Source organism: Geospiza fortis, unplaced genomic scaffold, assembly GCF_000277835.1.
Source record: "Geospiza fortis unplaced genomic scaffold, GeoFor_1.0 scaffold112, whole genome shotgun sequence".
In the NCBI taxonomy this organism is placed as follows: Eukaryota; Metazoa; Chordata; class Aves; order Passeriformes; family Thraupidae; genus Geospiza; species Geospiza fortis.
This window is the reverse complement of record NW_005054298.1, coordinates 19,894,363-19,906,691: the sequence shown is the minus strand read 5'-3', so window position 1 is coordinate 19,906,691 and position 12,329 is coordinate 19,894,363. Positions and strand designations below refer to the sequence as shown.

The 12,329-nt window shown below is 39.8% G+C and overlaps 1 protein-coding gene across 1 annotated transcript in view; it reads left to right on the top strand.

Moving 5' to 3' along the window:
- Nucleotides 1–509: 509 nt before the first annotated feature.
- Nucleotides 510–12,329, top strand: part of ATP5MC3 (ATP synthase membrane subunit c locus 3) — a 92,883-nt gene continuing 81,063 nt past the window's right edge. Inside the window, exon 1 of the mRNA XM_031058436.1 lies at nucleotides 510–621. Within this exon, the coding sequence (XP_030914296.1) occupies nucleotides 510–621 (112 nt within the window). The remainder of the gene's footprint in view (nucleotides 622–12,329) is intronic.

Sequence of the window (12,329 nt, the reverse complement as noted above, 5' to 3'; positions counted from 1 at the left end):
CCACTCCCTTGTACCTGCATATTGAATGCCTGGCCACCACAGAGGAAAAGAGGTGAGGGCAGACTCCTTGGGGCTTGTTTTCCTGCTTGATGGCACAAATTTCACTGAGTTGATAGGATGATCCTGTCAAGCAATGACTCTTCCTGAGCTTAGATGGAGTTTCTGGCCACCAGAACATGTCAGCTAACTAGTATTTAAACATTGTAGCAAAGGCTGTATATGTATGAATTTAATGTTATATTGAAATGATTTTCAACTCATAAAATTTAATTTTATATTTTTTTCAAGAATTTCTAATCTCTCAAGACAATTGATCTCTCAATAATATGTATTATTGTTTAAATAATACATATTCATACACACTCTTATGTAGCAGTAATATACTGGTTAGAATGTCTCTCCTTGCCTTAAAAACAACAAAGGAATGGAAAAAAAAATTGTATATGTATGGTGTCCATGCAGTAAAAGCAATTAACAGTTTAGAACATTTTGAGGCAGAGGAGCCCGAAATGGCGCAAGAACTGAAAAACTGCATCCAGCATGCACTCAGAGCCTGGCACAGCTCAGCCCATGCTGTGGGTGCCTTAGTCCCAGCAGTTTGTGTCCCCACACCTTCTCCAGGTACAGAGCTTGCCTAAATAAGCAGAAGGCACACACAGTTAACCTTCTAGAGCATGGTTAAGAAAGCAATCCATCCTCTGATGTTGTTTTGTAATTTGTCCCATCCTGGGACTGATGCACAGCCACTGTACACACCAACTATGCTACATTGGGCTGTCCTTCCCAGGCCCTCTGCACTGGGGCTCAATGGACGTACAAGGAAGGTCTGGCTGTAGGACCATTGCCACAAGATGCTTTAAAGAAGATAGTGTTAATTTCTTAAATATGTTTCACCTTTCCACGGGCGTGAGGCTTCCTCACTGGCAGCCTTTGGATTTTGTTGGTTCTGGCTGCACACCTGTGCCTGTCTGTGCATTAAACCTTGACTGTAGGACTCTCATCACAAATGAACTGTCAAATCATTACTACGTTTGATGCAGCATAATCTGTCTTGAAACTAGAATTGGTCCATCCAGGCTCAAATTTCACTTGCTACTGAGGCTAATATGCTGTTTTGAATATGCATTCATGGAGACTCACATCCATTGGGATCCAGAGGGAGTACAAGCTAAGAGCAGATTTTCTGAATTAGCATGTCGAGAGGGAAGGGTCTTTCATTTAGACTGCTGCAGATGCCTCTCCCTCTTGTTCATTACAATTGCATTTCATCAGCTTTATGATGTCCACATGTCAATTGAGTGTGAGGATTTTGCACACAAAAGAGCCTCAGGGAAAACGACTTCACTAGCTAATCAGCTGATTATCATACCTCAAATGGGCTGCAGTGTGCTGCTCCAGATACTATATCAGCGAGAGTGGAATTGAAGATTAAGACAGCAAAAAGAAAGCTCTACAGCCCAGTTTAAAGAAATCAAACAGGAATTTGTCAGGGATAGAAAGAAGCAAATATAGCCAGGACAAGTGCCTTGAAAATATCCTGAGGCTGATTAAAAAAAATAACAAATGCCTTTCTTCAAAAGGTGTTGGGGGGTGAAAGGTTAATTAACTGTATTATCTGCCTGTTTATGCCCAGCTGTGTAAAGCTCAGTAACACAAGCTCCCACCCTGGTTTTAACATTGCGTCCAAGAACCAAGACCAGTTGCAAGAACAGCCTCTCCTAATAATTTAATTAGCCTCTGAACAAGCTGGATGCTCACAGCAAAGCAGGCTTGTTCTCACAGCCTCCCTTTATGCAGAGCTGTGTTCTTTTTGGATCTGCTGTCTGCATGGGGTTCTTAGAGACCAATTTCAGTAAATGATCCAAACAGTAATGAAGAGGCTGCTGTGGAGTCTTGCACAATAGCTCCTGGTTGCTGGCATGTATGGATTCCTCCAGCCCATGAATACAGATCTATAAGAAGCACCATATAATGGTTAGCCTGGGCTTTTACTTTTTGTCTGAAATTTACCAAAGTTTTATCCCAGCTCCCTGGAGTCCTCCCCAAGTCTATCTAAAATGCAGTTAGAGCAGAGGCTGTCTTTTGCTTCACAGAGCGTCTGCCTTATGCTTTCATCAGAGTAGTCTAACTCACACAGATGCACTATTTAACAATGCCATCCCCTGCTTTCATCAGAAGGGGGAAGGTTGCAGAGCTGAGCCCTGAAGAATAAGGGGGGCAGGTCCCCTGTGATCGGCGAAAGCTGAACATCGGTGCCAGTTTCCATCTGTCATGATAGCCTATCTCCGAACCTTCAATCTGTCAAAAGCTTGCTGCCTAGCTGAAGGCTCCAGGAGATTTGGTGCACTAAACACATTTGACAACAGCATTATCACTGCAAGGAGCCCAGCAAAATGCCATCAATGTGTTAATTGTAGCCGGCTATGTAAAATGTCACTTCCCATATCATTTTACAGCGGCTTTGCCTATTTTGCAGCTCCTAATTTTCCACCCTTTATAAATACGTGGATTGTTCATGTGGAAATGTGGTTCTTTTTCATGTCAGCTGTAGTTTGTTGGGGTTTTTTTTCCGCCTCCTTAAATGGAGGTATAATTTGGGTCTAATACATTGCTCCAAGAAAGCAGCAGTATCTGTGGAAAAATAAATAAAAAAGCATTCATGGAAATGAATTGTCTGTACATTGCTGCTGTTCTAATTTTATATCTCAATGGAGATTTATTTCTGGGTTTGCACATTCTTTAGTGTATAAATGATTCATTTTGCTGCTGTTGCTGCAAACTCCCTTTATCGAGTGCATGGTATTTTTACATTCCTGAGAGTTTTCCTCCACCATGATGCAAGAACACTTTTGTAATGATAAACATGAGAGTACAGCATAAATAAATGAAAAATCCCCCTTGAAGGTATGAATGTGCTTTTTAGCACCCAAGTAACTAATATTCAATTTCTGGTACAACCACTGCCAGGTGTTAAATTTCTCTAGTTACTGTCACTAATGCAAATTAGATTCTTTTTGCGCTCGTAAAAAATCAAATCCACATTAGAAATTAGCTATAAAATGTAATGACTTAAATGCTATAGTGTTTTACAAATCTCCCTGCTTTTCTATAGCAGATAATGCTATAAAACTAGGAAAGGATAATAAAATATGGTAGAAAGTTGGGTTATTTAAAGGTCTATTGTGACTGCTTATTCAGGGATTTGATGTATTATTTTCCTTTCTTTCCTTGTTGGTTGAAATAAGCATGCTTGTGATTTCATTTCTTTACCAGATTAGATGTAATCAAAGCTCTCCTTTGAATTTCATGTTACCTTAGCTCCAAAGGCTGTTTGTATTATTGGAAAATATCATGTGGTGAAGTTTATAATATATTTGCAACTTTTAATTGTTGGAATTGTAAATATGTCTGAAAGCTGTTAAGAAAGTTGTAGTGATCTTAGTAGTAGTTGTAATATTGAGCTATATGGGGCTCTATGACAATTTTCTTAACTGATTCTTTTTTGCCCCAACCCCCATAGATCTTTCAAAAACTCTGGTGAAAATAACTAATCAATGTTTATTCTATTATATATGTATTGAGGCAAAGGCTTTAAAAATGGTGAATAGCAAAAATTGTGTTTGCCAACATTTAAATCCAAGGAAATGTTGCCCATGCAAAATGCCCATTTTGTCATCTCTTGCCAAGTATTTAATTTAAGGTATTAAAACAAAATTACAGTAAAACTCTTAAGTCCTGGGTGTATAGCATATTTCCTGCATACTAAAGGAAGTTTTAATTAAAATTAGCATTTCTGAATTGTTGCATTAGTATAAAGTGAATTCAAGCTCTGCAGTCCACATTCTGCCTCTTTTCCATAGGAAGCATAAAAGAAATTCATACAGTCCCCCTGCAGTCATTGCCATGGGATGTGACCAGGGCACAGCACTTTCTCTGCAGAGCTCGAGCCCCCCCTACTCTCGAAGACATTTTCCCTATCTCCTGTGTTCCCAAAACAAAAGTCACTGGAGAGGTGAAGTATTTTTGTTCCACATACAACCTGTTACGCATCCCAGTTCTCATTTCATAATTGTGAATTGGATAGTCCCAATTCAGGTCCCATCTGGATCCGAGCATAAATGTATGGACTGGCTCAAACTCAGTTAGGAGGACTAGTAGAAATTCCTTTTAGGAGTAAAGGTGATGTGAGTGCAATTCTCAGCCTTGAGTTACTGTGGTAAAACAATTAGCTTTTTTACCTGCAATTGGACAAGAGGAGGAGAAATATGCAATTGGAGAGAGGAGAAATACGGCTTTGACAGCTAGCTGGGAGAGTGATGGTTTTTTTGAGAATGATCCTGTTTAAGATTGAGACTATGGAAAAGCTGCTGAATAGCTATCATTACTGTCTCACTGTTTCACAGTTAACAGTCTGTTCTGGCACCTAAAATCTGTGCGACACAGTTCTTTTTCTTGAATTCTAGGTTTTCAAAAGTGACTAGGAAGAAGAAAGAGTGAGAGATTAGTATGGGAGTCCCAGCCTTCCTTAGAAAGTGCTGTGGACCTTCTCTCCAAAACTCATCTGAAGCACTGCAGGTACAACAAATAAAAATCTGTGGTCCCTTGAAAATCGTGGTACAAAGATTCCCCATCAAAGCAGGGAAAGTGCACTCCTTGGGCACCTGGCTGGTGAGTCTATCAAGTGCTTAATCCCCAGTAGCACAGGCATGGAATATTGATATAAAATATAAATATTTATTGATGTAATATAATATATAACATATAGAATATAGAATATATATTAATATATATAATATATTAATATTTATTTGTGTAAAATATATCTTTAAAATAGTCAGTAGTTTAGAACAAAAGAAAGAGGTACTGAAACACAAGGGGCAGTACCTGCTATGGCAATCTGTTTTGTTCCACCATCAAGAGTGGTTTCAGGGCTGAGGATAGGCAGAGCACTGCTCTGTGCCCGCTTTTTCTGCTGACCCATCCAGCCCCAGCCATGCCAGTAAGTGATCTTTGTGAATTGTATGAAAATGCAAAATACAAGAATGCTTTGGTTTTGTTCGTTTGTTTGTAATTTTAAATCTTTCCAGAAATTTCCAGTGAAAGCACAGCCTCTACATTTCCACATCAGAACATCACCAGTCAATGTCTCACTCCTACATGTTGAGTTCAAGGAAAGCTTGCAAGACACACACTCATCTCAGACAGTCTGTGTGTATGGCCCCAAATTAAGTAATTAAGTAATTGCACCATGCAATGTGTTCAAAAGCTATTGGGAAGTCCAGAGCTGAAGTCTAATGCACTGAAAACCTGTCACCAAATATAACTGGTGTTAAACAACCTTGGGGTTTTCTGTATTCCCAGCATCGCACAATCCTGTTGAGGCAGCTGAAAAGGTAAATACCAGAAATTATTCTGTTCCTGACTGCTCAGCTCAAAAGGACTGCATGAGAAAGCATCTGTATTTTCAGTAGACAAAAGTGCTTGAATTCTTCTGTAATTTCTCTGCCAGTTTTCATGCATACATTCAGCCCCCATGTATGCCCTCCAGGTATTGAGATGCTGCAAAATTAAAGCTGAAATCAGCACAAGTGGTTATTTAGATTAGATTGCTTTATTCTAGCCAAACTTTTCTAATACTAATTAACAGTTTCAAATATATCTTGTCAGGGCAGGTCCTTAGCTGACACCTTGCTGCTTGTTCTCAGTGGGCCTGCGCTACCAAGAATTTTTCCTGCCTTGTAACAAAGTTTTGCAAGATTTTGCAGCAGTTAGGATTTAGCTCACACTGCAAGAAGTAGAAACATAATTTTTCTGCATGCATTTGAGTCTCAGCCTCCAGAAGCTTGAGTAATGGGACTTCAGAAAACATTTCTGTTCTGCTCAATATTTAATGTGTAGTTTTTCCATTTGCAGTGCCATAAACATGCAAAGAGGTAGACAATATTTTCCTGTGATTGTCTGTGTTTAGTTCCTCTGCTACAAATGTTGAAATCTTATTTCTTAATTTTTGCAGATATTGTAACAAACTGACAAATAGACACTTCTGCTGTTAATGAAAGGTAAGGAAGTTTTCAGCCATAAAAAGAAAAAAACTTGAAATTTAAATAACAGTAACAGAACCCTAACTGTAAAAATAATGCAGTCATAGTAAGAAATATAAAATAATAGCACATTATCTTCTGCCCGAATAAAATGAATGGATAACACTTGCATTTTAAACAGCAGACATTCTATTTGTTATTTTTTATTTAACAGTTATATTTTAGTGGATGACTTTGTATAACACATATACCTGCAAAAAACATAAACTCTTTGGAGAGCCCGAAAAACAGGGAAGTGGTACCTTTCTCAGACTATTTAGCTGGACTGTTGATTTATGAATTATAAATAAATTTATTATTTTTATCTGAAGGGATATCCAAATGTTTTTGTCAATAATGCATCACCTTCTAACAAACACATTATTTACTCTGAGGTAACAAAGATAAATAGCAAGCAAGATGAACAAACACATGATCAGAAGTGTGATCTTTCTTTTTATATTCTCTGTATGGATGTCACTAAGGCAGTATTAGGCAGATGCCATTGGGTCGCCTAATTCTAATTTGGTTTCTGGACAGAATTATGGGCTCATCACCACAGAAGCCTCTGGGGTGGCATCTTCCAGTTTAGTATAGGTGGCACATAAGTCTGAACTGGAAGGTTTGGTTCTGGTAAATAAATTCTTCCCTCACCAAAGCCAGTGGGAATTTCATCACTGACTTCGTGGGAACAACTTCACCATGGTGAATCTTGGGCAATTTCTGGATTGTCTGAAACTTGGGGGGAAAAGGGTTACACATGCTTTAACAGTCAGGACCTGTGCTGAACCATGAGGAGAGAGACAGCCCTAAAAAGCAGAGATCTGCTATTATGCTTTACATGAGTTGTCATTAAGACCTCACCTTCACTAAAATGAGATTTTTGTACTCTTATCTTCTTTCAGCCTTTCTTTAAATTTACTTTAACATCACAGAAACTGCTTTTTTTCAAAGCACACTAATGATAGCGCAGGAAAAGGAGATCTTTACTTTCCTACCTCCTTATAGGCAGTTTTACAAGATAACAATGTACATGTTTAACATTGCTACCTATGACAGTCTTTGTTACCTACTAAGCAGAATGTTATTTTTCCAGCAACATATAAAAGCAGGCAAATGGCTGCTCATCATCTTCTTTTCAAGAATGTTTTACATACAATTCTCTCCTGGCTAATAGCTCCTTCTATTGTCCGTGACTCATCATTGTCAGGATTCTGTGCATTTCATCCTTATCTATTTTGCTGGAAATCTGACCATTTTCAAAGGACAGGCTGAATATAAATAGCCCATGCAGTGTAGTCTCATGTAGAGTAAAGCATATATTGTTTTAGAATGTATAAAAATATTACTTTCACTGGTATGCTTTTGCTCCAATTCTTTCCTTTTCTCTTCCTGTGACTCACTCATTTTTTTAAACTCTTCTAAAGCATTATAAAGTAAGTATCAAAGGTATCCTGGGTAATTAGCCATTACAATACTGTCACAGAGGCTTCTGCAGTCAATACAGAGATAATTTGGGCAATGGTGAATGACAGCATTGTCCAGACTTTTGGGATAATCAAGGACACATCCAGCTGTACCAGACATCTGTCAGACCCATGAATCATTTCAAGTAGCTTTGCAATATCCAGGCAAGTCGAGCAAAGATAAACACTTCAGCAGCACGCAGCCACGGAAAAATACTGCTGCCACCAGAAAGCATTTAGCTGCTCAGAGCTGCAGGCCTGGCTCTCAGAGCAGAAGGGGTACCACACAAATCTCTGGGAATTTGAAGGGGCACACATTTTTAACATTACCTACTCTAGTATGACTGAAGTGGCATCCCCTGCACATGCACACATGTATTCATTAGAATTACTGAGGCAAAAAGGAAACAAGAGGAAAAGTCGTGCAAAAAACTCAAAGGCTGAAGTAATCCTGATAAATGCAACATGCCTTCTTGCAAATTTGTACTATTTATATTGGCCTGAAATGGCTAGTTGTACATTTTCTAGATTTTGCACACCTGTGGTGGAACTGTTGCTCTAAATGTGCATCAAGATTAACAAGGAGCTGGAAAATTCTCTTGGAGTTTCCTGTTGCTGTCACCTTAGTCACGTACTTGTGTTGGAGAGCTGAAAGGAAACAAAAGCAGTGCTTTGATGTCCTGGGTAAGTAATGGGGCAAAGTCTGGAGCTGTGAGGTTTGGACTTGGCTGCGCCACAGTCACCTGCATGGCTGTGGGCAGGTATTCTTCCGTCTCTGTGATTTGGATTCTCCCTCTAATTACCAAGCCCATCTTTGCAAAGCCCACTGACACCCCTCCTTTGGACTAAGTTATTCTCAGTGCTGTGCAGGTGTGTGGGCATGGCTGCTCTGTCCTAGCACACTGGCTCTCAAGGATGAGTTAAGGTGAAGGGGAAACAGCTGGCAGGATCAGGTGAGCCAGTTTCCTTTCCTGTTTGAGGTGACCACAGGCTATGGAGGTGAGCAAGGAGTAGCACAACTTGCATTCAGACAGTGTGGGTTTTGCTGCACTCTGCAGGCAGAAAAACTATATGGAATTGCTCCTAAAAATTCTATAAAAATGCTATAATTACACCAGAGAGTAAAGGAGATTTCTGAACAACTGTGAGGTATCTGTCATACAAATATCTGCCATAGACTTCTTTGAAATGTCAGACTTCACACTGGAGTTGAAATTGGTTGTGTTTCTCCCTTGTTATCTTTATATGGCACTGATGGGAAAGAATGTTATTAAGGTTTCAGGGTAGCACTGAAGAGCTTTGTTCAACCTCATCCAAGATCCTGTGTCTAAGAGCAAAGCAGCACTGGCAGAGAAAACTCCTGAAAGCTGTTGCTGGTGAGTGGAAGAGCAGCATGGATGGAGCAGGGCTGGGAGGTGCTGGAAGCAGTTGGTGATCAGGCAGGATGCAGAGATTGATTTGCTGTGAGTGCTGTGGCTGAAGCAATTGCTTTTGGAAAGCAAGAGGAAGAATTACTGGTGAGATATCAGGGGCTGTGATTGACAGATTGGTAGCTTTCCAGTGACTGAATGAGGGGCACTGAAGTATTTGGGGAGAAAGAGTGAGCCCACCACAGAGAAAATGCAATGCATCGGTGTTGCTTCTGATTATGAAGATGTAGAAATGCATCTTGAAGAGCTGACAGAGGTGTTGACAAACTGTTGCTGCATTTTCTAAACTTATATTTGTCTTTGTCCCCTGCTTTGGCCTTTTCCTCTACCACCATTCCCAACTACCGCTGCAGTTCAGTGTCGTTGCCACTTAGCTCTGAAGTTTGGGTAATTTAGGAGCATGGGTTCTGTTATACCAACAAAGGTCTTCATCTCATTTCCATGCTCAGGTATATTCTGTTGGTTCTGTACAGACCTACACTCTCCACAACTCCAGTTCCTCATCTGTAATGCATTGCCCATGCTGCTTTGATATGATGTTGGCTAGACATAAGTTTATGCCTCAATGGTTATTCAAGTCTGAGCACCTGAGTAAAATAATGCAGTTGTTAGGGATTACAACATCCCTCCAGTTGTGTTGGCCCCTTAATGTCTCCATTTGCATTGCTAAATAATTTGATCATTGATAGGAGAGAGTAGTTATTGATTGGAATAGACAGCAATAATGCTGTCCTGACTGTATCTATTTAATTTGTAGGTTATTTCTTCTATTTCAGTTTCCCAAGTTTAAGTGTAGAAAGATGCTGTTGACTTCATATATCCAGCTGAAGATTTGATTTACTGTGAAATAATTTCTAGGATAATTTCTAGAATCTCATAGTAGCAATCTCTTCAGCTCCCCTACCCTGTCATCCCCAGGCTTTCTTTCAATATCTTTATGGAACTATTTTGACCTTCTTTGCTTTAAAATAATCTCTAGTTAATTGCAATTCATTTTCCCCTGTAATATTCTTCAAGCTTTTGCAGTTTGTGCAGATCTCCAGAACCAGAATTCTCCCTGCAGCCAAAAGCCTGGAGCATGTTCATTATTTCTGTGCTGAAAGCACTTCACTAATTTTGCTGTGTTGCAGCAGGGAACCTTTAAGTTTATTTGCTTTTATACCTGGCACAGTTGTGTTCATTCATAAATGTGGAAACTCACTTCTCTTGCTTCCTAAAGTGTACATATAATTCTTCTGCAAACTGCCTGGTTATTTTTACCTCTTTAAGGAAACTACCTCTCTTAAACACACTGCTCTCATATGATATATTCTCTAGGGCTGTTACTCATATGATACATTCTCTAGGGCTCTTTATTCTTGTGGTTAGCTTTGAAGAAAAATTGCTTCAAGTCAAGGGGTCAGACTCTTTGGATTGGCAGAGCCCTGTCAAGTACATATAGCAATGATCCTGAGGAACTTCTTGTCACAGAATATCCTGAACACCAAAATTATTAATGAGTTTTTAAAGTGATTAGATAAGTTCATAGATATTTGAGCTCTTTGGTAAAAATTAAATAAAGTGATCCTGAGAAAACACTCAATACAGCCAGTCCATAAACATCTGGTTACTGGAAATTAGGTTACTATAACTGAGGAGAAATTACTCTGCACACATCTTAGATTTTTTACTTGCTTCCTAAAGAACCAGAGCTGTTGGAGAGGAAGTACAGATGCAGGAGGAGATCTGTCCTAACCCAGTTTATACTATCAGGCAATGTTTGTGGCCTTTGAATTCTTTTAAGTTCATATTTACAAATAGGCTAATCAAAGATATATGAAAACTGACCCAAAGTATCCTAAAAAAAAAAATTACAGGGGTTGCTACAGTAATATGTCTTGTGTGAGCATGGGCAGGTGAGTTACTGAGCAGAGTCTCAATAACAGAACTGGCTCCCAGTCATTACAGCATCTCCCATCAGGAACCAGTTCAAAGGCTCCAGGAAAGGAGAGACTTTGCTCCTCAGAGCCACAGTAATCTCTAACCCATCAGCATAGGGGAAGAATCTGGCCGTGCACTTTCAGCTCACTTTAATCACACAAAGACCCAACCATCCACTATTGCTTTTTCATAATCTGCTTTAATTGTCATTGATTTGTACGTTCAGGATGTGCCCTGAGCTAACTGAAGCATTTTGTCTGTGTTTGTGGCTGACTGCTTGTGTTCCAGCCCTCAAACTGCTCTCCTTGGCGTCCCCGATGAAACCTTTTAATGGACAACACCTCTGTGTTGTCCAGGCAGGGTCTTGCTTGCAATGCAAGGATTACCTGAGGCAAGTCCATTCTGCACAGGTTTAATTGTCACATTGTTACCCTCTTCCTGGCTTCCATTCCTCGCAGTCATCCACACTTAAAACAATGAACAAACATATTTTAACAAGACAAATTGGCAAACAGATATATAATCAATTATGCAGGGAAAATTTATCACTGAGAACAATCTGGATAACCACAACCCACAAAAATCAAATTTAACCAAAAAGACATGGTTGCAATGAAAAAAACAGTGTTCAATTACTTGAAATCTGTGAAGTAACTACTCCAGTGGAGACTTTAATGTGGTCGAAAAACCATTTAACGGATGCAGGTATTTTTCACCTTAAAACTTAAATTTTTAATTTACAGTTAATCTTCTGAGCATTCCAATAATACACAGTCTGATTTTTAGTAATAAAGTTGCTGTGTTTTAAATGTGATTTGGTACTTTGCTGATTTAATAAATGAGGTAAGCTAACTGGGCAAAATTTCCATGAAAAGGAAGGATGGGTCAAAAGGACAGAAAGGATGGTTTCTTCTAAATGTCACGTGTCACGGTGAGCAGGCACATGTTGGGCTCATTGATCATACTTCTACCACCTGGAAGGAAGTGTCATTGTCCCTGCTACATCTTTAGTAAGGATGTTGTGCCTTGCACAGCACAGGCAGCCTGCAGCAAGGATCCAAAGCAGACAAGAAGACGGGTAGTTTAGTTGAGTGAAATGATTCGGATTCAGTTTGAGTAAGCTGAGGCACTGCTGGGAATTTTGATGTGACCTCCTCATTTTGGTCACCTACAGCGCCACCCCTGTGGTGACAGACAATTCTCTGCTTGGGGCAGCTGGGAAGGGATGGGCTGGTTTGTGTCTCCATGTGGAGAGCTGGGCCTTAGACACAAGGCAGAGGTTCAAGAGAGGGAGCCATTACTTCAGCAAGTGGGACCAAGGGTAACCCACATCTCAAGAGGGTCTGGGACTGCCACAGGCATGTCCTGCTGAGAAACAGAGCTGGGACAGCCTTGGGGTCTGGAACATCATCTTCTGTGGCACCAGAAAATCT